At 37.1% G+C, this 26,158-nt stretch overlaps 1 protein-coding gene across 1 annotated transcript in view; it reads left to right on the forward strand.

Annotated features, from left to right (window-relative positions):
• PCDH15 (protocadherin related 15) overlaps window positions 1-26,158 on the forward strand; it is a 280,874-nt gene that overhangs the window by 160,400 nt on the left and 94,316 nt on the right. Inside the window, exons 9-10 of the mRNA XM_053451264.1 lie at window positions 16,252-16,357; window positions 21,707-21,819. Coding sequence (XP_053307239.1) covers window positions 16,252-16,357; window positions 21,707-21,819 — 219 coding nt within the window. The remainder of the gene's footprint in view (window positions 1-16,251; window positions 16,358-21,706; window positions 21,820-26,158) is intronic.

Genomic DNA, 26,158 nt, shown 5'->3' on the forward strand with positions numbered 1-26,158 from the left:
ATTTATGACACCTAAACCGAACAAAAAATAATTATAGAAAATGAATTGTAAAAAAATAAATGTGTACCCGTTTTGGGGCTCAGTGAATCTTGAGATGTTAGTGCTATTAATCTATGCAAATTTTGGAAATTCATAGAATTTGTCTTAAATCCAAGAGATCAAAAGAAAACCTTGTAGGTTCTTTTAAACACATTGAGCATAGATTGCAAAAGAAAATACTTAAATGGAAATTCTGGTTATATTTTTATCAGAATAACTTAACAAAACATGCATAAAAATATGGGCACAAAATAAAGGAAATAAAACTGCTTTAATAACTGTGCGCGCCAAACAAAAAGAAGAACATTTTACGAGGTTTGCTGAATTGATGACTTAGCGGTAATATCTTGGCTTAGTGCATCCAGGAACAATGTTTTAGTATTACTATTTATTTAATTACATAAACAAAAATGTATTTACCTGGCAATTTGTCTAGAATTTGTAGAAACTGGAGGTTAGCATATTCCAATACATGTTTCTGCATTTAGGATTGTTGATAATGCCCTTGAAATTGTGTTTCATTAAATTGAATTTAACTATATAATGATTATCTGAATTAATAGGCTGCATACGTCCTAAAATGCTCTTTTAAACAAACCATTTACCTAATAAAAGGGAGTGAGCCAAGCTTTACAGTCAAATAAACATATTTTATTATTTTATTAGTTCATAGATTTGTTTAAATTACTTATATGGCAAACCACGCTGTTTGTATTATAGATTTAATTAAGACATGCAGTATATACACTTATGTCAATTTTTTACATCTTTGTTGATTGCGATTCATTAAATTCTTTGTGTAGTATATTTTATCAACAGAATGCTTCAGAATCATCTCACATATGCACTTTGCTTAGTACTGAAATAGCACACAGAGCAATTTCACTGCTACTACTACTACTACTACTACTACTACTACTACTACCACTACTACTACTACTACTACTACTACTACTACTACTACTACTACTACTACTACTACTACTATCATACTATAAAAACACATTGTACTCATTGAATTATATAGTTGGCCAAAGCACATTTTCACAGTCTGGTACATCATAATATATTGCAGGAATATTTGCATTCATGCAACCAAAATCAGGCCTAATTCATTGCACATTTTACAATTACACAATCTTAATCTTAACTGGTTTAAACAAAGGTGTATAACTTATGGCATGTTATTCACATAATAATAATAATAATAATAATAATAATAATAATAATAATAATAATAATATTTAAAGCACTCAGCCCCAGGCTAAATGTATATAAGAGAGACTGTCAGGCACTAGTAGGAATGAGACACTGTCCGGCACTAGTAGGAATGAGACACTGTCAGGCACTAGTAGGAATGAGACACTGTCAGGCACTAGTAGGAATGAGACACTGTCAGGCGCCAGTAGGAATGAGACACTGTCAGGCACTGTACAATGGGCTGTCTAGTCCTGCATGGGATGTTAAATACACTTTACAAATACAAAGGATAGGAACCATGAAATTAGTCTTTGTAGCTAGGAATACCTGGATGTAAATCTATTTTGGTGACAGCACCTAAGAAAATGTAACGTACATTACTAGGACTAGGATACTTTTCTCACACTTTTTGACATGCATACACATACACAGATTTTGACTGCTCTAATTTAATCATAGGGGATGCATGGTTTTAGCGATATACATACAGCTTAATCCTCACTGTTCCTCTGAACGCCACTCTCTGCTTAATGCATTATTAACGTAAATGTAAATGTAAATATAAATATAAATCTTACTGATTTACATTTTCTGACTACCTGTTTATACATTTCTGTGCTTCTTAAAGGAGATTGTATGCTTCCTGAATGCAAAGATACAGTGTATTAATTTTTTATTTAAATGATAGAAATAGTATTATAAGCAAAGCAATAGATAAGCCTGCACTAAAATATTCCAGTATGGATTCCTAATAAAATCTTGATATGCAAGTAAGACACTGATAAACTCTGCATAATGTGGCACATTTAATCATAATACACACACAAAGTATTGCTTCATGGTGAATGATAACAAAATGGTTAACATTCAAATATGAATTCTTTAAATAGATTGATAATTTGTATGGTAGAGGTTTGCTCCTAAAATATGTGTAAAATTAGTCGTAATGATCCATCAAACATTAATTAAGCTGCAAAAGTTGGAAATGTTACACCATATAAATCAGTGTAAACTAACAAATTATTTTTCTTAAATAAGTCAATGCTTTTTGTGACAACTGTAGCAGCAACAATATATTCTGTTTCCCTTGTACTACGGGAGAGACGAGGAGTTCAGTAATATGGGTGATTTTTTTGTGTGTCAGCATTACCGAAAATAACGTGAAATTGTTATATTCAACACACATAGACAGGGGGGCCATGTATAGCTCTTTCCAAGGCTCTTTCTTTTACTGGTTGTCCATATACATGTATCAACACCAACTGGATAGATTGGATAGACTTGTCTTGGGGGAATTGAGCTTTTTGCCTTTCTAGCCTGATGAAATGGGTATATCTAGCATTGTACCCAAAATGAGCCCCCCCCCCTCCAAGAAAGATACTTACACAGGATAGAGCTTTTGGTTCTGTGTGAGAAGAATCAAAGAGCTGACTTTGGCTTCTTTTGTACTGTGCACCAAATGGGATCTATTAGTAACACTTTGTTTCACCAATGTGCCATAAAGGATAATGAAGGCCTAGAAGAGATCAGTACTGGGACATGCATGGACCTCTGTCTTCTCATTCTTACCAGCAATATACGACACTTTTCTGCTCTGTGCTATCTCCACATTTTCTGCAGAAAATAGCCTTAAATTGAGGAAAGTTAGTGATTGAGGAGGGTGGGGGCATTCATGTTTGAATATTTTGTTTTTATTACAGTAGTTAGGGCTTGAAGAGAAGAGGAAAGAGCATTATTCATTTTAATTCAGTTTTTTATATAAAATGACAATGTGGAAATGTTTTTTAATAAATTACATCATGCAGATATTATTTTTCTGCTTGCATAATATGATGTATTATTGAAAAAATGAGAAATTAAACTTTTATAATTGCCCTTTGAATTGACTAATGAAAAAAGGAAAAATACTTTAAAATATGCCTTAAGCATTTAATTACCTGGTACTAAATTCTACCTCACCATTAAAATTATTGCTTTTGTCATTAAATGATCAAATACAAATATTAAACATTATAAAACAACATTTTAAAGTTTAATTTACCCTGAATGTTATCTTGAATAATTTTCATTTAAATATGTGCTAAATGCTGCGCCTTTTGTCCTGTGCCTTTGAATTCCTAACTATGGGCTTCAACTATCACCATGTCTTTGCTTTTCAGTTTGCCATTGCATCAGAAGAAGTATACAGTATACAGTATATATACACTCACTGGGTACTGGAAACATTCCAAAAGGGGTAAATCCAATAGGCAGTCCAGGTCAAAAAGGTAACAGGCTGGCAAAAGTGTAAATCCAAGAGACATGTCCAGAGTCAGACATGAGCTATAGCTCCAAAGTCACTTAATGAACTCCCACCTCTATTACTGAGAGGCAGGCATGTAAAGCCTGTTGATAAGGTCAGGTGTGGTAATGACGTAGGCTTCAGGTGAGGGAGGCCTGGATTTAGCATAACCAACACAGCTGAACATAAATACACAGAACACAGATTCTAAACATAACCAGACAAGACATACATGGTACAAGACGCCACAAAGGACAGCGAACAAGGCAAGGAACATAGGGGATGGAGCGAGGAGTCGAGATCCTCAGACACTTCTCCAACCCTACCCTTGATTTCCTTGTTGTGCGTCCTACATATTGTTGACTGCCCATACTATATGACCAGAAGTATTTGAATAGGGGCCATCACACCTATATGAACTTGTTGGACACCCTTGTATCTATAACAGCCACTATGCTTTCTGGTAGGTAGCGTTCTCCTGACGTCCACCAAACCCACAGTGCTTGTGATTATGTTGCTTCCAGAGGCAATTTGGAACTCTGTAGTGATTGATACTGCAGGGGAGGGCTGATTTGTATGAGTTACATGCTTCAGCACTCACAGCTCTGGTCTGTGAGTGTGCATGGTCTACTGAGCATCTGTTACTCCTGGATGCTTGGACTTCACAATAATAGTACTTTCATTGGACAGAGGCAGATTTAGCAGGATAGACATTTCAAGAACTGTCACTGAGTTCTTCAGTACGACCCATTCTACTGTTTGACAATAGAAATGACTGGCTACATCCTTGATTTTATGCACCTCTTAGCAGTGTGTGTGGCTGAAACAGCTCAGCTTAATAATTAAGAGTGGTGTCCATATACTTCTGGTCAAATAGTGTACATTCCAAAAGATAAACAATGTATTTTTTTTTGGATTGGAAAGTATTGGAAAGCATTTTATACATTGTAGACACATAGGGGCACATAGCACAATTTTTATGTCCAGATTTGTACATTCCTCAAGTGAAAGGTGACCCATGGTCAGACCACATGCTACACTAGTTTCACAGTCTTGCTGATACTCTTATTTGTAGATCTTATTTTAATAGGGGAATATATGAACATCTCTTTTTATTATTATTATTATTATTATTTTATTAAAGTAATACTAAACAATATAGTTTTCTCTTACTGTATGCACTCCAGATATCTGGAATTTTGCGAAACATGCAGAATTTGTCATCATAATGGTTTAGAGACTGAAAAGGTCCTCACTGTTTCTCATATCAAAGAGCTTGTCAAATGTGTGGCTTTGAATTTCTACATAGCTGGGATAATCATGGTACAATGCACAATGTGACATATCATCATTCACCAGCATCTCACCTTTTAACTTTTCATCAGGTTCTCCTGATGAACCAACTTGTGCCCCCAATCAAAGAGTATAAGACTGTTTCTAACAACATTATTGCTATTTTTTCTCTAACCCCTACCCTTAGCAACTCATCACGGCTACATGTCATTTGCCTCTGGGCTACAGGCATGAGAATACATTTCTCAGGGCTTTGTTTACCACATAGCAACTGCTTTCTTGGAATCCTTTGAGACACATAAAAGGGCTTCTTTTGGAAGTAATGCTGAAAGGGAAAGTTGCATATCTTTAACCCAATTGAAATCTTAGAATAAATTCCATTTTACATCATAATAACAGCCCAATAAGTAGACGGACATAGATTTAAACTGTATGATAGGAAATTAAATGGGATTAATTAAGTGAGATGAATGGCAATGCCGTGCAGTGATATGGGAATTATACATCTGTAATCTACAGTCAAAATATAATAGTAGATGTATGATATGATGCGTAAAAGAAGATAATAGATATCTGGATAAGCATTTTCCAGCCTCTACTCCCTTGTGACAACAGCACATGTTTTATTGACATCCTTGTTTCTGCAGAGCATTAATTTAATGCTTTATTTAAGCTACCAAGACTTATACAGCCATCAACAGTATCCAGGGTTAAACCTCTAGGACTATGCTTTGGTACACCATTTTAGTCTCAGCAAGCAGAGCGCCAGTATTTGATGGCATATCCATGCTCTCATTCCTAGATGGCAGGAAGCAGTGCCAGGAGGGAGACACATGCAAGTCTGGGCATACCGATGCCACACTCCTCTCTCTTGGGCTATGAGACATAGAAGACGCCCAAACCAGCTTTGCCGCCTTAATATTAGAGACGCGTTACTTGGTGTTCTTTGTGCACACATTGCCACAATGAGCCCTAGTGCAAATACATCAGAAAGTATGTTACCAAGCAGGGATGAAAACAGGGCTAAAAGGTCTAAGATAATAGCTGACAAGCCAAGACCTGAATGAAGAGTGGCCTTCATAGATGATATCATCCAAGTGTGGAAACAGGAGTAAAACACCTTTAATTAGAAATTTGTAGATGTGAAGACATCTACAAATTCCACTGAAAGGCTGTTTCATTTATCTACCACCCACTCAGTAAAGTAAAACATCCTTACATTACATCCATGACTCTGACCCTCTAGTTTTTGACTTTGACCTCTTGTTCAAACATTTCTCCCCCTTTCAAATACACTTCCTTCCACTTCCTTTTGTATATTTAAATGTTTCCATCACATCTCTTCTCGCTGTCCTCTCTCCTTTGCATCCCCTCACTTAATTTTTGCGAAGAAATGCTTTCAACATGTTGAGGAATCAGATAACGTGTTCTGAAAAACCATTATCTGCAACTTGATGATTTGGGCTTAGATTCTGGAAAAGGGCCAAGCAGTATAATATTGACTGTAATATATGAAGATACGTGTGACAGCTTAAACAGCCACACTTGTCAATTGCTGGATGGCGATAACTTAATAAAAACAGTGGGTTTTGTATTAAAGGCCTTTTAACAGTGGAGCCATTTCCAGTAATGTCAAAACAGTCACCTTTGATAAGCAATTGATTGTTTCCTGCTGCATTGCTTGCTTTGCCAGCAAAGATTCATTTAAACAGTTCCTTTTTTCTTTCTTCATCATCTTTTCCCCCTTCTTTATAAAGATTGTCCCTCTATTGTGCTAATTATTGATAAATCCATTTTATATTGTCAAAGAAAATGTCACAGTGTAAAGAAAAGGAGCAGGAAAATGTCAGGAAATTATAAACATGCAAATTTTTGGTAATTAATTTTTAGTTGGAATTATTGAATGGAGAAATATTATAACAGTGTATGTCAGTAAAATTCCATAGGGTGAATTATAATGATTTTCACGTATTTTAGTTTACTTGCTTTGTGCAGTTGGAATATGAATGATGTATTCTTTGAGAGTTAGATCATTTTTATATCATTACAACCGTACACAACAACCGTATTTTGTTAAGGTCTGATGCTCATGGATTATGTAGATCCTAGAATTCTAAGCATCAGAAATGGCTTTTGTTATTTTGTAATTAAATCACGTTGTCCTTAGAGACGTTGAACCTTGGATAGACTTTTCTCTTTCTCTTTTTCTTTAACAACTTTAAATGGGCATTGCACTAAAATGTGTTATTCTGAAGCTTTAAAATGTTTTGTTAATTTCATTATTAATGTATTTGTTTATGTTTGAGTGTATTGGTAAGAATCCCAGACTATACATGTTATGAGGTTCTTAAACCACTTGTGTCATCGACAGCAGGCCAGTTAGCCCCTGGAGCAAAATCTACAGAAGGGGGGGCATGTCCTCACCTGGTAGGTGAAAATAAGGGGGTGGATAGTCCAGTTCTAAAGGGGTTTGGTTACACCAAGGGTGTTCTTTAATTTTCCTAAGGGGGATAATTTTCATTCAAATCAAGATTCCCTCCCACCGTCCCCAGCTGGTTGGTGTGTTGCTCCTGTCTAGTGAAAGGATAATTTGGGATCAGGTTAACCCACCTGGGGTGGTGGCAGCATTGATCAAATGACGTTGGTTTCTGTGGGGGTCCGTGGAGATTTATTCTTGGTGCATGTTGCACCACTCACCATGTTGGTGTGTGGTTTGCGGCCAATGGCATTAGGCGGGGCGCTTATTCATGAAGTGAGACAGGGGTTACCAACCTTTCTTCACAAATTTGCTAGTTTTGCTATTTTGTTCGTGTTTTTTTTTTGGTTTTGTCTCCTTGCTTTTAATTGCACCAATAAACAGTGCAGAGATCATGCACCAGCCACCTGGCACACCGGGCAAAAGCGTAAAAATGGACACCCGAAAGCTGTTTAGAGTAGGTTAACTAGTTATAAAGGCAGAAAAACAAGCTTTTATTTAATTCTGTACATTCTTCTGCTGTCAGTGTGGTTTGGTCTGCTCTCTTCCTCTCTTCTTCTCGCTGATCTTCTCACCTTTGCTCTGGTAGGTGCTTCTTCATAGACACAGAGTTCCTGCCTGGGCAGCGACACAGTTTGCAGGCTGCAGACAGAAGGCAGTTTTATTTCAAACATGTATTGAAGCTGGGTTAGTTAAAGACACCCATAATATCACATGACTGACAACAATGGCAGCCTCCCAGTCTGCAAATCAAGGTCCTTTATTGCGACAAAAAGAGAAGTCTATCCCATGCAGTAGGGTTTGTGGACAGACCGCAAAGTAAATTGTAATTTATCATGTATATGTTCCATAGCTACTATGTCAGAAGATATTTAACAATTTAAGGTTTCAGAGTACTTTATTTTTTTCCAAATCTAGTCAAAGTCATAAGCTACTTCTGCTAATAAAAATTAAGCCTGTGAAATTTGTCTAAACAGTGAATAAATCCTACTTAACCTCCATGATAAGAAAGAATTGCAATAAAATATAACATATATTCAACCTGTCTCACATCTTTTCATCCATGGAACATTTGAAAGATTTGAGAATAAAATAACATCTTGAACCCTTTATTCCTTATTTTCAGTGGACTGGCTGATTACTATATGGATTATGCAGTGAAATTGTAGCACTTTCAAATGTAAAATTTGCCCAAGGAGTTCAACCTACAGTGTTCAGTAGATAAAAGACACTGATAGTCCATTTGTAAAATTTGATGAGAATAATGGTCCATTATTCACAATCTCTCTAAATTATATGTGGTCTTTATATGTAGCTTAGGGATATGGATATGTCTAAAATGTAACTACCCCATGATTGACATACTTAACATAAATCAATGTGCATGTGCTTGGTGATTCTCAAAGGTATCACTCAGATATTCAAACAACTCTGAGGTTTTCTGTAACTTGCAAAATAAGCCCCCTGACAGAGGTAGGCTGGTCTAGTGACCCCTGGAACCGTCAAAAATCCACGCCTGAGGGGGCAGATGTGCTGAGGGGTCACGTAAGGTGATGTTACTTGATTCCATAGTAAAAGTGTGGCTACTTGCACAGTGTGTGAGAAGCTATAAGGCAAGGTTCCTAGTGAGTAGGTGATAGGGGTGTGATGAAGTGTATGTGTGGTTTGATGTGTGTGTTAGAGTATTTTTGTGTCAATGTAAGCATGTACTATAAGTGCATGTATTAGTGTAGGCGTATGTTAATATTTGTGTCTGTGTGTGTTAATTTGAGTGTATATTTGTTATTTTATGTACTCTATTGCTTGCCGGCAGGGAGCTCCTCTGGCATCAACCAATGAAGGAGCTCCCTGCTGGCGACCAATAGAGTCGCTCGTACAGATCTTTAACTCCTGACTCAAAAACTAGGCCTGGGTAGACCATTGGTTTCCCCGCTCCAGGAGTTTAAGGTCTGTAAGAGTGACCAGTAGAGTCGCTCTTACAGACCTTTAATTCCTGATGGTGGAACTTGGTCTGGGGAGACCAATCCTGCTCCAAGAGTTAAAGATCTGTAGGGAGCTCCTTCATTGATTGATGCCAGAGGAGCTAGCTGCCGGCGACCAATAGAGTCGCTCACACCGACCTTTAACTCCTGACGCTGAAACTTGGCCTGGAGAGGGGACAGGAGTTAAAGGTCCATAAGAGTGACTCTATTGGTCGCCAGCAGGGCCTCCTTTAACATCAACCAATTGGTTGATGCCAGAGGAGGCCCCTGCTGGCGACCAATAGAGTCGCTCGTACAGACCTTTAACTCCTCGCTCGATCCTACGGATTTCCGCTCGCGTTAACCCCTGCGATGTTGTGTAGATAAGGTAAACTAGAGGGGGAAGGGACCAGGAAGATTAGGTGGAGATATTAACGCAGACGAACACGAAGATTCTTCGTCTTGTGTGTCTTCATCTTCGTGTATGCTTTGCCACTCCCATGTTCATTCTTTGGTATTCGGGCTGAACCCTTTGTGTTCTTTTTTATGTTTGCCCGAATACGAATGCACAAGTTTAATAATAATAATAATTATTATTATTATAATTATTAACAAAATGAAAGGAGTCTCCCCACGACCCCTATAAACCAAGGAGGGGAAACAGTTATACCCCCACCCCTTGTTAAAAGCTCTGTCGGGCCGTGCCTCTCCCTAACCCTCCATCCAGTTCCAAGTGGAAACTTGCCAGTGTTGGCTCTTCATAATGAATAATAAAATACAGCTGAAAACAGCTATTACAAATAGCAAAACGTTTATCTTTGTTCAGTTGCCTAGTGACATGGAATTTACAAAAACCTTCATCTATTCTTTGCAGATATACAAACTATACAGATATATCATGATAACCTCATCTAGCCTGCGTGATGCAATTCTAGGTTATTATCTTTACTTGTCTAGCATACATCCATATTGTGAGATAAGGCTGTATCCACATCTGAAGTGAGCATGTGAATGCAAGATGTATCCCCTCCACTCAGCATTAGGTCGGACCTGAAAATCAGCACCTAATTGTCCTCAAATAAACATTAAAAAGCTATGTAAGGTTATTATTTATTTAAAAAGGTGACCTTGGACTGGCAGTACATTATGTGCCGGTTGTAGAGTAAGCACACCTGACTACATGTTTTATATGTGTTAATATGCTAATATGCTTAAACTGCCTTTTACACCGGGTTTAAAATTAAAGTTTATATAATATACAAAATTCATATGTGCTGTTTTGTTGGCTATGTTGGCTTTTCCGCAAGCACTGATCCACTGTTTAAAAGGCAATGATTAAATTGCCATAAGAGAGACAACATGTATTGGATGTTTAAATGTCACTGAAAAATCAGTTGTAGGTCTTTAAATGCCTGACATTTACCAAAGATGGCTACACAATGGAGCCTTATCAGTGTTTTGCTTTAAGCATATTTCTCATATGATAGTGCGGCACTCTACTTGAGCAGATAATTTCAGGTTCACAGCTATCCTTCCAGGCAGGAAAACTCTTGGTTGTGTGAGAAGGATTCCTTTCTTGGAATGGTTTTGTCAAGGCACAGAATGACACACTAATAAAACAGCAATTCTTTTCAGTTAGATATGGAAGACAGGTTAAGCCACAAACATTTCAAGCTAGACACGAAAGGATAAAATGAGAAATTTTCTTAGGCAAAATTATAGACTAAAAGTATATACTTTCAAAGTAAGTGAAAGTGTTAATCTTTGAAATACCCCATATGACAGATCAGTATCGCTATTAACTAAGGTAGCCTTTTTCTAACTCAAATATGGTATCTCTGTCGACAAATGTTTCCTTTTTTATAAGATTAATTAATGAAATAAACAGATGTTGAAATATCCTCTGAATGCATCTGATTTACACAGCTAACTAGAAACTGCAAAGTGTGCTGTAGATGTGGTATGTTTAAGCAGGGGGGTAACTAGTAACCACAGGGTCTTGGTGCAAAAAATTCCCCCGGGCCCCCCAACTTCAACAGCTGGTATGTGCCATCATTTCTCCCACACAACTGGTCTGTGCCTTCTTTGCCTCTTGCACACTTACTCATACTCCATAACACACACTCCATCTTATCCCACTTACACAATTACACAACTATGCTCATACACAGTTACACATGCATGCTCATACAAACACACAATTACACATCCATGCTCACATACACAGACAAGTACACATCCATGCTCATACAAACACAAAACTACACATCCATGCTCACACACAAGCACAGTTTTTGTGCTGATATTAATGCTAGTGAAAGGTTGGAACTCTTTAGCTATGGAATCAGCAGAGTGTTGGAGACTTTTACGCACCATGCTTCTCCACACTCGCTCTGTGACTTTATGTGGTCTTCTGCTTTGTGGCTGAGCTGCTGCTGTTCCTAAACTTCCTCATTCCAATAATACCACTTACAGCTGACTGTGGAATATTTAGCAGGAATGAAATTTCACAAACTGACTGACTACAAAGGTTACATCCTATCACTGTACCACTCTTGAATTCACTGAGCTCTGCAGAACGAGATTGTTTCCACAAATGTTTGTAAATGCAGGCTGCATGCCTAGGTGTCTGTGGCAATGGGTCTGATTGAAACACTCAAATTCAATAATTAAAAGATGCGTCCCAATACTTTTGTCCATACATAGTGTATGTATTTATAAATAGTATATACTATATACTATATATATATAATATTCTAACCACATTTTTCTGTGATGTTTTATCAGTAACCATGTTTTACTTCTCACACAACAAAGACACCCTTTCATCTAAATCACAGATGTTAGGCTTATAAAACCATGATTTAAAGTTGCTTTTAGTCAGCATGAGCTCAGTGGGCCTTCTATGCAGCCCCTTTGATATACCAGGGGACCTCTGAAGAGCTGCAAGGCTAAACACTAAGCAATCTGTCTATGGATAACAGAATCATGTTTAAACTGTTTGCTGTTTGATGCATTATGGGGCTTATGCGATAACGTAAGGCCAGTGAATGTTTTGTGGTTGTTTAGAGGGCAGATGTATGATGGGATGCTATTTCTCCTTGTTGCTACAAACATTGTGTAACCTCATTTGTAATTTAAATCTAAATATATCTAAAAACATATATTTAAAGACCAGAAGTAACCCTCTGAGTTCTAGACTGGTGTGAAACAAACTCTTAAAACAATAAGTTTAGATGAAATGAATAAGCAGATGCAGCGATGGTCAGTTGGACATTTTGACCTATTTAACAACCTATTCAGATCACCATGAAGGAGGACCTTCACAATGCATAGTTTATTTAGTGTGAATTGTTTTGTCTTAGCTAGAACTATGTTTTGATTTGTTTTTTTGTAGAGAATCCTTTTAGAGAAAATGTCACTTAATTTACCATTTATTTTACATTTTAGAAAAACCTCTTGAATCTCATATGAAGGCTTTGATGCAGGATAGGGGAAAAAAGCCAACTACATAATGCATTTGTTGTTAGGTAAAAGGGATGCTCCTCATGGAACTTGTTTTGCCAACGAAACTGCAGTATGTCAAAGTTCTTTAGAGCACTCACAATAAGACAAAACATTATTTAAAATTTAACTAAGACAAGGTTATGTTTCAACTAATCTCCTGTTTTAATTACTTTTCTTGTATTGTGAGTCAACTTGAGTAATCAGGAAGGTGAAGAATATCGAATGGAAGTATAAAAGGAATCTATAGAGATAGGATATAAAGAAATTAAAATCAATAGACCAAGAAGACAAAAAACAATGAAAACTCATGAGACGTGGTAGCTTTACATCAGAATTTTGAAGAAGATACAATATGTGATATATGGTATATATATATAATGTTTGTCTACAAAGAAAATGATGCATGGAGCTGCATCTCTGAAGACTCTCCTTTAGAGATGGGCAGTTTTTTTTTTGTCAGTTCAGTAGTTTTCTTCTTTGTTTCGGCTTGGTTGGGAAGAGAAAAAGATTGTGCCTCCTTTTGAGGAGGAAGACCCTAGGAGACCAAACTGTAGACTCTGCGGTGTACTCTTCCTAAAGAGTCTCACATAGTCCCACCCCATATTTTCAATGAAAGCACTAATCCACAGTTTGTGCAGTGGAGATTTTTAGTTCAAGATTGCCCGTGGGCTGGATTAATCAGCTATGTGGATTTTCTTCCTCTGTGATAGTAGTAGAGTATCTTGAGCAGAAACCCACTGGGTTTTGCAGTAAACCTGCCCTTACGAAAAAATTACAGCTGTTTTTCTGAAGTAATACTGCAGTTTTTTGGACATGAAAAAACTGCAATACTGCACTTTTACTGCAGTATTACTGCATGACTGAGGTAGCGCCAATGCTACGCCCTCTTTACCCCCCTTCCCGCAATAAATACACAAACACAAAGTAAATAATATAATGCTTTATTATAGTAAACTATGGAAAAATAAGGCCACGGTGCAGTCCGCTTTACGCCTTCCACACCGTGACACAGATATAAATAACTTTATTCATAGTAAAATGAACTTTATTTGTAAACACATATAACATAGTATATAATATAGCAATGCACGTGCCGCACCACCCGACTTACTTATGACACGTGCAAGCCTTAAAACTAACAATTGTAAACCAAATATAAAGGCTACAAATCGTAACCCTAAATTGTAAACAACCGAACCGGCTGGCACAGGCGTAAAACCGTAAAACGTAGAGACCACCGGCGTCCCCTGCACGGCAGCCATTGTCACGGCTAGGATTCACCAAGGCACAAGCCCAAGGAGTGTCCTGGACTTAGGCCGAGGGCCTGTGCACCACGGGTCAAACCACACCTAAGGTGGTTAACCCTTGCGCTATGCCAGCTTGATAACCAACCGCCAAGAAACAGAAAAAAGAGGGGTGGGAGGGAGGGAAAGCTTTCCTGGTCAATCGAAAAAGTGACCTAAACGGGGTGGGCTCCCATATATATAGTGACCCCCACCCTTAAGCACAGTAAGGTGATGCACACCTATCAATCGTCAGCTCAGGGCCGTCAATCAACATTGCCCGCCGCCCCCCCTAGCTGACTCAGCAAATTTACTGAAAAAAAGGAAAACGGGAGGGGGAGAGGGCTGCCTGTCGTCCCCTCAGTCATGCGCCCTTCTTGCTCCATGCTCTCGCCTGGGGCTTTCTCTTTTACTGCAGTATTACTGCACTTTTACTGCAGTATTACTGCACATTTACTGCACTTTTTTTTTATATTGCAACCTACAGTTGTACTTCAATGTACTGCAGCTTTATTGCATTTGTACTTCCGTACAAAAATACCTGCAGTAAAACTGCAGTACAGTGAAGTACAAATGCAGTAAAACTGCAGTAAATGTACAGTAATACTGCAGTAAAAGTGCAGTATTGCAGTTTTTTCATGTCCAAAATACTGCAGTATTACTTCACAAAAAAACTGCAGTAATTTTTCGTAAGGGTGACTTTGCTTTACAGGTCTTTGATAAAGACAAAATAAAAAGCATAACTGCCCCTATCAAAGACAAACGAGCTTCTGGAAAAATATATATATATCAGCAGCAGACCTGTTTTGACAAAGAAAGGATAAGATACTGCTTGCTGTTAGCTATACTTTAATTTAAACTCCACTTAACCAAACCACCTACAACCAGCGACATGGCAAAACCTGAAAATTTAAAAAAGATTGACAAAGCTTAGGAGCCTGAGCAAACACAGTGAGAGATTGAACTTTATGATACCAATATATAGCTATGAGGCCACTCTTTGTTTTACCTCTGAGCTGTTTTTCAAACACCTTTTCTTATTGATGTGTTATGTGTGAGATTACAGCCCAAATAATAAATTGCCTATATTAACTGCCCTGAAGTTCAAATTCCCTGGATATTGCTTACTCTGTATATTATCACAGTCACTGCTTGCAAAAGATGGAAACTTTGTTTTGTGCAAACATAAGTTGAATATTGCAATGTTTTAGCAGAAGACATTGTCTTTAGCTGGAATCTATCATTAATTGGGATGGCTTGTGTCCGGTATTAAACAGACATCCCAGCAATTTGTTACTGCAGTGAATATGTATTTAGAGAAATACTTGCAGCAGCAGTGTCAAACAGATATCATCCACAGGACTTGCCGGCACATAGATTGCATCCACATGACTTGCCCAGTACCCATATTTTGCTCATAGGACTTGCAGCAGCACCCAGGTTACATGCACAGGACTTCCCCCAGCACCCAGGTTGCATCCACAGGACGTGGTGCAGTACCCAGATTGCATCCACAGGACTTGCCCAGCACCTAGAATGCACCTACATGACTTGCCCCAGCACCCGGGTTCCACTCAGCGGACTTGTCCCGGCACTCTTTCATGAGCAACTGATCTGCGGCCCTCCCTCCCCTCCACTCTCTGCCGCCAGGGTGCCGTGCAACCTGCACACTCGCCTCAGCAGGTCTCTCCAACATGATGGAATTAACTGTCCCTGTATAATGTATAGTTCAATGCTTTAGGAGATTTTGAACAAAGGTGGCTAATTTACTACACATTATAAAAGGCCATTGAAGTTCACTGGCCTTGGGCCTTTATAATGTATAGAGAAATTGAAACACAACTGTCCTGCAAATGCTCTTATTAACTCTCTCTTTAGTGAATAAACCCCAGATTATGGTGTTTCAGTGCTATCATTCTAGAGCGCAGCCATGCAAAAATGAAAAATAATTTTACATTATAATGTGAGATTTGCTGATGTTGATGTTAAGCTTTTCTATATTGAATATGTAGTTATCTCTTTACCTGCTATATTGTCTTTATTCCTAGGATAACATTATGTAAGAGCTTTTCTTTCCGAGGTATGGAAAGAAACATAAAAGTTGTAGAATTACTAAATAATCTATGAATTATCTTGCCACAAAATGTATACTGTAGAATAACAACTATACAAATTTTAATATTATATCTATTTTTTATGATGATCCTTTAGGCAAGAGTAAATCCAATCAATGTCACACCACCTATTCAAGCTGTGGATCAAGATCGGGATATTCCTGTCTCTGAGCGACCTGGTATCGTATTTTCCATCCTCATTGGTTAGTACTTTTTGTGTGTTACTTTTATATATACATACAAACATAACAAAAAAGTAATTACTCTTTACCATTACGGTATTACCCATACCAAATCCTTTTATGAATAAAACACCAAATATAGAAGGAACATAATGCTCCTAATCTCTAAACCAACACATGGAACGAAAGATGTATCTTGTAGGTTTTGCAACCCAAATAGAAAATAAAGACATATTCTGAATATTTGTAAGAATGTGACAAATATTCCTTACAAGATGACTCCCTTGTTTCCACTTTGTGACACTTCAGAAAAAATATGCAATTGCTGATTTCCAGGATGGAAATGAGATTATATTTAGTTTGTGCTATTAACACATCTTGTTATAAAGTGCTTATCAAAATAAAGCAAACAAAATCAAGGGAATTATTTTTATTATCAGCGAAGAAGGAGTTAGTGCCTAGATGCTCTCACATAAGTATTATCTCCCCACTGAGAGAAAGCATTCTAGTTCATATGTCATTTTATGAAATTTAGGCTCTAAAATGTCTTTAATGTTTATAGAAAAAAAGGAAAGCAAAGCTTTAATATCGCTAATTTTCTTACCTAAATTTGGATATAATCTTACTTAAGATTTTGCTTCAATTCCTGATTGTAGGTCTTTTTTATGAGGCACGGTTCTCATCAGCAAATGCTTCTTGAGAATAGCAAACTCAAAATGTTTGTCAAAAAGTATGTTGTGGCATGAACGGGCCGTACTGGCTATGTCGAGGCCCCTTTTAGTCCAGCAGCTACCTGATGATGTAAGCGCAGCTGAGGGCTGGATATGTCCGGCCATACACAAGTTTTTATGGTCACGCTGAAGTGGGAGATCAAGTGAGTGTGTCTGGGCCTGCTGTAGTGGTTCATTAATTCATCATCGATAGATATTGTTTTCCTTATGTCCTCAAGAATAAATATGATGAATGCTTCTTAATTAATATGGTGGATCAATCAGTTAGAGTGATCAATTGAACTGCCTGTTCTGGTAAGAGGAAATACTGGAAAAACCTAACTGTTAAGGGTCTTAAGGATCTAGGTTAAGTTACAGTTTTTGTTTCACTGTTCTCCAAAAGCTCTGATAAAAATGTATAATGATACAGCCAAGTCCTGGTTTTGTATGGGGAGGTATTCGCCCCAGACAAAATCAATTTCCAGTTATTTATTTTAATACCGTAGAATACTAGACTAATAATTCTAACCCTCTTCTGGTGATCTTTTTCATCTGCAACCTTACTAGAATCAAGGCCTGCCTTTCAGCTTTGAAAATTACACCTTGCAACTTAACCCCATGTGGCTTTTGCAGGTATTGTTAGATATTTTTCCAGTTTTCATAACGTTTCCAGTTATGGCAAAATACTGGCATGAATTTTGTTTCAAAAATTCCCTTTTATAGTGAGATGAGGCTGGCTATAAGTGCGTCTACATATGTAGTAGGATTCTGATGCAACATAATGAGAAATTAAGGATTTTTTTTTAAAGGTTTAATTTTTTTTTGGTTAATGATGCATTTAAAAATATAAAAAGCTGAACATTAAATAAAAAGTAATAATATTAAAAGCAATATGGATGGTGTTTATTGCTGAATCCATTTATGTTTTTGTCCCCTTTAAGTCTTTTTTTTTTTAACAACACTAGACCATGCATTTCTTCTACCTCTCCTGCTGTTATTTACAAAGTACTTTGGGTATATTCATAATGTATAATAATATCAGGAAGTTGAAGTGTTCAACTATCTTGAGACCTCTAGGATTAGAAAATGCATACTTTATATAAGAGACCAATGCACAATAAGCAATTATGAGTATGAAATGTTTTTCTTTAGCGTATAAATAATTAGGAGCTTAAATCTGTATACTAAAATAAGCATTTATATTTTTAATAGAGAAAATTGGTTTAAGATAATTGTAGCATTAATATTATTTTTATTATTAAATCGGTTTGTTATGTCTCTTCATTTTCCAGATTACATTTTTTTCTATTTGTGCCATGCTCCCTAGAGATCAAATGAATGCTACAAAGTTACTTTTTATTAAATTGATTTGAATGTAGCAAAAATATTTTTTCAAACTAACTCATTATCTTGAAAATAGTTCAGTGTTTCTTTTTGCATATATGACATGAAGCTATGCCAAAATAAGTATTTAATAGACGTTCAAATGGGTCAAAAACAAGTTTGTTTTCGGCCTGTTCATTTTCAGACAACGCATTCTTTTTTCCACCCATTTATTTTGGGTTTAAATTTGCAAGGGAAATTCATTATCCAGCGCTCACATTCATTCTTTTACACTCTCATTCACTCTCTTTCTCACATTCTGAATGTCTCCCTACCTTCACTGGCGACCATTTCTGTATCTCACAGCCTCGCTTCTTCTCTAGCATCCTGTTCACATTCTTGTTCTTCTCTCTTTTGTCTTCCGTCTTCTTTCTTTGGCTGCATCTTCACGGACATGACCTCCTGGTGAACTTCCACAAAATGGAGGTGCATCCAGTGACATCTTCCATTCGTGGAGATTATGTCACTGGAAGCTCTGCCATTTTTGTGGAATTTCACGGGAGGTCTTGTCTGCGGACATGTGGATGAAGAAAGAAGACTGAAAAATAAGAATATGAAGAAAATGCTAGAGAAGAAGCTGAGCTGTGATGTTGGCAAGGTTGGCTGAGAAGGTAGATAGACATTCAGAGAGCACGAGAGAGAGTGAATGAGAATAAGAGTGTGATATAACATGAATAAAAGCGTGGGAAAGTGGGAGTGCATGAGCCTGCTAAATTTGTATGAAAATTATAAGCTTTTTGCTTCATTTTCATTTCTGCCTCGTTGTTGAAGATTCATACAAATTTATGTAATATGCAATTTCTCATTAAATTTGCAAATCGTACAAATCCAGTCTAGTTTGTATTAAGCAACGAGAAATTTAACTTAAATAATCTACCAATGTGCGTATTTGTTTCAGCTGTGAGCAGAGTACAATATCTTCTAATTCTTCATTTTTCTTGAAATACACTTTTTAAACTAAATATATCTATGAAGAAGACATTCATTTAGATAACCAAGTGAATGATTGACATGAACATGTATTATTTAATATATGAGTACATACTAATCACTGAGACAAAATGTACTGAAAGTTATTTAAAATTAGAATATAGCATAGTTTTCAATCATTTTTGATACATGGTACTTCAGTCTGCAGTCTTAGAAAATTTGTACGTGATTTCTTTTCATCCGAGATAGGCTTTTTCTCAATTTAGGCAGTCATAGCTATGCATCTGATGCATTATGCAGTACCTTAAAGTCTAAAGAAATCGGTCTTCAATTTTTTTTTTTATCATGTGTACTTTTTTACAAGCAGGGTGCACGTGTAAGTACAAGATTATAAATACTCAGGGTGCATTGAACATTCACATTCAACTTTGTATAACAGAATACATGAAACGTCAGCCTTAAGACCACAGAATCTGTAATATAGATCTATGTAACCTATAGTGTGACTTAATTTATGTACCACTGTAGCAACATATTTAATAGTGTAAACATATTTTAGACTAGTTATTAGATTTAAAGCACATTGTTGTTTTTTTTTCCAATTTACTTTTATTTGTATGGTTCCTTAAGTTCCTGTAACATATTATTAGAATTGCAATGCTGCTAATGAATGTAGTGGTGAGGAGGTTCCACAAACACATTCCTACGAAACAAGTATGGTGTAGATAGCAACATGTATAGCTCAGAGTAGAGAGAACGAGGAATTTGATAGAAACTGGACTTCTGCATTCAGATTGCAATTCAGAATTGCAAATGTACTGAACTTTGGTAAATTTGGCGATTTCTACGAAGCCCCGAAAACAAGGCCACGCCCCCACAAATCAGACAAAAATGAAGCAAAGAGCTCTGAATTTTTGTTCAAAATTCATGACTCCGCATTCACTTATCCTTTTATTCTTATTCACACTCTCGCTCATGCTCTCTGAATGTTTCCCTACCTTCTCTGCTGTAACTTCCGCTTCTGCTGTGCACTTCTGCTTCTTCTTCCGCACTTTCAATCTGTCAGGACTAAGAAAAACTGGTTTGGTAGGGCCCCAGTTGCAGGAGATACCAGGGGCTCTGCCTATATTGGAGTGTGCTGGCATATTAGGTGAAACAGGACTGGGGTGATAAAGGCACAGGCACAGAGGCAGATGCACCACAGCAGGATATGGACTTCAGAAAGCAGACCGTGGAACAGACAGGATACAGACTTTGTATAGGGGACCTTTGAGCAGACTTTGGATAGGGGACCTTTGAGCAAACTTTGGATACGAGACCTTTGAGCAGACTTTGGATAGGGGACCTTGGAGCAAACTTTGGATAGGGGACCTTTGAGCAGACTTTCGATAGAGGACCTTTGAGCAGACTGGGTACAGTGAGCTAGGAAAGTCCACAAATGAGGCACTGCAGCTAAATATCCCACACGGACTGGAACTCAGCTAAAGCACTCTGGCAGCCACAGGAACGTGGCTGGAAGCCCACAGACTAAGCACTGGACTAACAGCAGGGAGCCCTTAGGCAGGGCACACATGGTCAGACAAGCTGAGTAAGAACCAGAACATCCCAGGAACAAGAGCCAGGACAAACCAGGTCAGATGGGGTAGAATTCAACACAACACTGAACAGATGGAAAAAAAAAGATGGAAGACAGAAGCGAGAAGAACAAGAAGATGAAAAACAAATGGAAGAAGAGACTGCTAGAGAAGGAGAGCTGCAAGTAATGAAAAGGGAAGCGGTTGGCAGAGTAGGTAGGGTCATTTGAAGCAGAACTAATGAGCAGACTAGATGGGCCAAATACCTTTGCTTACAATATTTTGAAACACTTGTTTAATTAAATAGCTATTGATAAAATATATGTTGCTAGCTTGTTTTTTATACTGTTTCATGTCAGTTCTTGAATGCCGTAGATCGGTTCATTTTCTTAGAATGTTCAGTGACACTTCTTTAAATATTTAATGTTTGATCCCTCACTATGATGCTTGTCGCACACTTGCGTAAGTCATGAATTGTATATAGCTCTGTATAACACTCTATTATGAACTAAGTTATTTGATAAGTTATTAAAATCAGAAAAAAGTATTGAGCTGTCAGTATCACATAAAATAAAGCCAGTCCCTGATCATATTAACTTGTGATACATCTCTGCTACCTTGTATTTTTTATTATCAATGTGCTAAAATCAGGTACTTTTTTCAGAATTGAACAGGGGAAATGTAATCTATTCAGTTTATTGCTATAAAAATAGTTGTTTTTTGTTCTCTGTCAATTAGATGTTCAAAACATAATGATTTTTTTTTTCATCTAGGCACCCCTGAGGATTATGCTGAATATTTCTTTATGAACAGCACTACAGCAGTACTTACTCTCCTCAAACCAATTAGTAGAGATCTACACCAGAAATTTGATTTGGTCATTAAGGTAATATTTCTAATTTTCCAGTTGAATATCAGTCATTTTTTAAATATTAATTATGTACAGACAGTTCCTTTTTTACATCAACTCAACTAACAGTGATAATCTAAAGTTAGATAATCTTTTCTTTTTTTAAAAAAAAAGCATTGTGTTCTTTTCCTTTTAAGAATGGCTGAGTGTTAATCACCCAGACAGACACTCTGACTTATGAAATGGAGGGAAGGAGTTCATTAGCATTGCCATAAAGTGACAATCAGTGTGGTGCTTGAGCAGGCAAAGTCACCCCAAATATGATATGACTGACAACAACAGCAGCTTGTAGGTCTTCCCATAAATGTTAATGGAACATAATGAGATAAAACCGGGTTTTTGTCAATGTCAAACTGCATTACCGTATACAGCACTGTATTTCATTCCCGATGAGAAAAATATATGTTTTTCTGTTAGACTTTCACTTTAAAGTGCACCTTCCATTGGGACCTCTTCTCAAGTTATATTATTTGAAACTTGGGCTTATATCGTATTGTATTTATATTATAGTGGAATGTGTTCAATACCATTTAAACAACCTCACCACACTATTTACCTGTTTTCAGCAAAGCAGTTATTGTTTTAATAACAATATACAGTATTTGACATTCAGTCTGCTACTTATACCGTATGTGGCTAATGAACTTTATGAAACATTACATTCGTAATCAAAGCTATACAAAATCAGCATCAATTAGTCCTTAACCCATAAACATAACATCATTTGCATTATTTATTTCTTAAAAATTTGGCTCAACTTTATTACTTTTTTTGTAAGAATGCAAAAAAACCCCCCAGAATGTTGCAGAATATTGTAATAACTTTTTTTATTGGACTAACAGTATTTAAAATAATAGACGAGCTTTCGGGAGTCCTCCCTTTATCAAGTCAAAAGCATTTCTGACCAAGCAAGTGAAAAACACAGTTTAAAACTAACCAGTACGTGTTCTGATACAGGAATACCACATTGTTATCTTAGTTTCAGGCAAAACGTTTTCTCTGGTGGCAGCTAAAATACTAAATACTAAAACAGCATTTAATGTAATGATAGACCTTATCTTGCAGCTATATTGTAGTGCCCTCTGTCTTCTGTAAGGATCCCATCATTAATTCTCATATAATTATCTAAGTTTGCAAAGTGTTTATAAGTCAATGCATTAAAACTATAAGTACTAAAGTACTAAAAAAAAAAAATCACGTATTCCTCATTGCTAAGATTTTTTTATATACATTGTTCCAACTTGTAATATACTAAGTGCAAAGTCAAGATATATTTAACTACTCTAAATAGCTGGTAGTTTGTTGCATTATTTCATGATAAAAATGTTCTTTCATTGAAGCAAGTGCCTAAAATATCCCCTCATTAGCTCAGGCCAGAACCAACAATGCTGGTCTTGTTGAACACTGAAGCACATTGCATGTCCAAAGATACTTTATCTGCTTTTAAAACACCTTATAATATTAATTGAATTTTTTACAGGCATTATTACAATAAAATTACTGCATTTTGTGTGCAGTCAAGGGTGTAATAAGCCAAAATATCAATCAACAAAGATAATAGCATGTCACCTGCTTTGTGATATAGCACTGTTTAGGGACCCATTAGGCTGGTATCAGCTATCCATTATTAAATGTACAAGAACCCTTATTACCTTCCATGATATTCTCAAGAGTCTTGCGGAACTTCAACATATAGTGTATATTTCTATATTTTTAGCATCGTACTAGTCTTTTAAAGGGAAAATATATATTTTTTAAATGGATGAGTTAGTTTTCCAGATACAAAGAATGTGGAATTGATTGTTTAGCAGGCATGCAGAGAAAAGACAGAAGTTATTAGTTACAAAAATGCAAATCTAATCATCACTGATTTATATAAGCTCTCTGTTTCCTCGGGCAACTAATTAAAAGCCGGAAGCCTAGCGTTTTAAAAATGTGCTCCTGCATAATCATGTCACACATATAAAAATAAACATTTTTGTTGGACCATAGCTGAAAATTGGCGAATCTAAGAAAGCTTTGGCCAAAGTTTGGCAGAACAATGGTTAACTATGAGAGCATAGGCCTCCAATAAAGTTAACGCCCCTGTAGGTAGTAACCATATGTAGCGTTTGATCCTGAGCCATAGGGATACCCAAAGAGGCAAAGGAAGTGTAGCCACCCACCACCTTGTGGCAATAGCTTCATTGGGGCCTGTGCTCTAGAAACATAGAAACATAGAAAGTGACGGCAGATAAGAGCCAGAAGGCCCATCCAGTCTGCCCAACCTCTGAGTACTCTCCTTTAGTACTTGCCCTTATCCTATATCTAGCTTGGCATTATGCCTATCCCATGCTTGCTTAAATGACTTTACTGTATTAACATCTACCACTTCCACTGGGAGGCTATTCCATGCGTCCACTACCCTTTCCGTAAAGTAATATTTTCTGATGTTACCATTAAACCTTTGCCCCTCTAGTTTATGCTTGTGTCCTCTTGTTGCGGTTTTATTTCTTCTTTTAAATAAACTTTCTTCCTTTACTTTGTTGATTCCCTTTAAGTATTTAAATGTTTCTATCATATCCCCCCTGTCCCGTCTTTTTTCCAGGCTATATAGGTTAAGATCCTTTAACCTGTCCTGGTAAGGTTTATTTTGTAATCCATAAACCATTTTAGTAGCCCTTCTCTGCACTTTCTCCAACATATCTATATCCTTCTGGAGATATGGTCTCCAGTACTGTACACAATACTCCAAGTGAGGTCTCACCAGTGATCTGTACAGCGGCATGAGCACTTCCCTCTTCCTACTGCTAATACCTCTCGCTATACAACCAAGCATTCTGCTAGCATTACCTGCTGCTCTACTGCATTGTCTACCTACCTTTAAATCCTCAGAAATAATTACCCCTAAATCCCTTTCCTCACACGTTGAGGTTAGGACAGTACCAAATAGTCTATACTCTGCCCTTGGGTTTTTATGCCCCAGGTGCATTACTTTGCATTTATCCACGTTAAATGCCAATTGCCACAGCTCTGACCATTTTTCCAGCTTACCTAGATCGTTTGCCATTTGGCTTCTTCCTCCAGGAACATCAACCCTGTTGCAAATTTTTGTGTCGTCGGCAAATAAACATACCTTTCCATCAACACCATCTGCAATATCACTAATGAAAATATTAAAGAGAATGGGTCCAAGTACAGATCCCTGAGGTATCCCACTGGTAACAAGACCTTGTTCTGAATATACGCCATTGACTACAACCCTCTGTTTTCTGTCACTCAGCCACTCCTTAATCCATTCAACAACATTGGGATCTAAACCCAGAGATTGCAGTTTATTTATAAGTCTTCTATGTGGGACTGAGTCAAAGGCCTTACTGAAATCCAGATACGCAATGTCTACTGCACCACCTTGATCAATTACTTTAGTCACCCAATCAAAAAAATCAATAAGATTTGTTTGGCAAGATCTTCCTGAGGAAAACCCATGTTGTTTTTGATCTTGAAAGCCATGTGACTTCAGATGTTCAACAATCCTTTCCTTTAACATTGTTTCCATTAATTTTCCCACTACAGATGTAAGACTAACTGGCCTGTAGTTGCCCGACTCCTCCCTACTGCCTTTTTTGTGTATAGGCACAACATTCGCTACTTTCCAATCCCCAGGGACAACTCCCGTTACCAATGATTCGTTAAATATATCAGTTAACGGTTTTGCTAGTACACCCCCAAGCTCTTTTAATAACTTGGGGTGTATCCCATCAGGCCCCATCGACTTATTTGTCTTTACCTTAGACAACTGAAGTAAAACCTCCGCCTCGATAAACTCACATATTTCAAATGATTCAGTCTTTTTTCCCAACTGAGGTCCCATTCCATCATTCTCATCTGTAAAAACTGAACAGAAATATTCATTGAGACAGTCAGCTAAACCTTTATCCTCTTCTACATATATGCCTTTTGTTTTTAGTCTAACTAATCCTTGTTTAACTTTCCTTTTCTCATTTATATATCTAAAAAATGTTTTATCTCCATTTTTTACTGATAGGGCAATTCGCTCTTCTGCCTGTGATTTGGCAGTTTTTATAACTTTCTTTGCCTCTTTCTGCCTAATTTTATAGATCTGTCTATCTTCCTCACTTTGGGTATTTTTGTATCTACTAAAGGCTAACTTCTTGTCTTTCACGATTTTGGCCACTTCTGCAGAGTACCACAGCGGTTTCCTTAATTTTTTACTCTTACTGACCAACCTAATACAATTTTCTGTTATCTTCAATAAAACAGCTTTTACAAAATCCCATTTCTCCTGAACACCATTTAAATTGCCCCAGTCTGA

The sequence above is a fragment of the Spea bombifrons genome, chromosome 11, assembly GCF_027358695.1.
Source record: "Spea bombifrons isolate aSpeBom1 chromosome 11, aSpeBom1.2.pri, whole genome shotgun sequence".
In the NCBI taxonomy this organism is placed as follows: Eukaryota; Metazoa; Chordata; class Amphibia; order Anura; family Pelobatidae; genus Spea; species Spea bombifrons.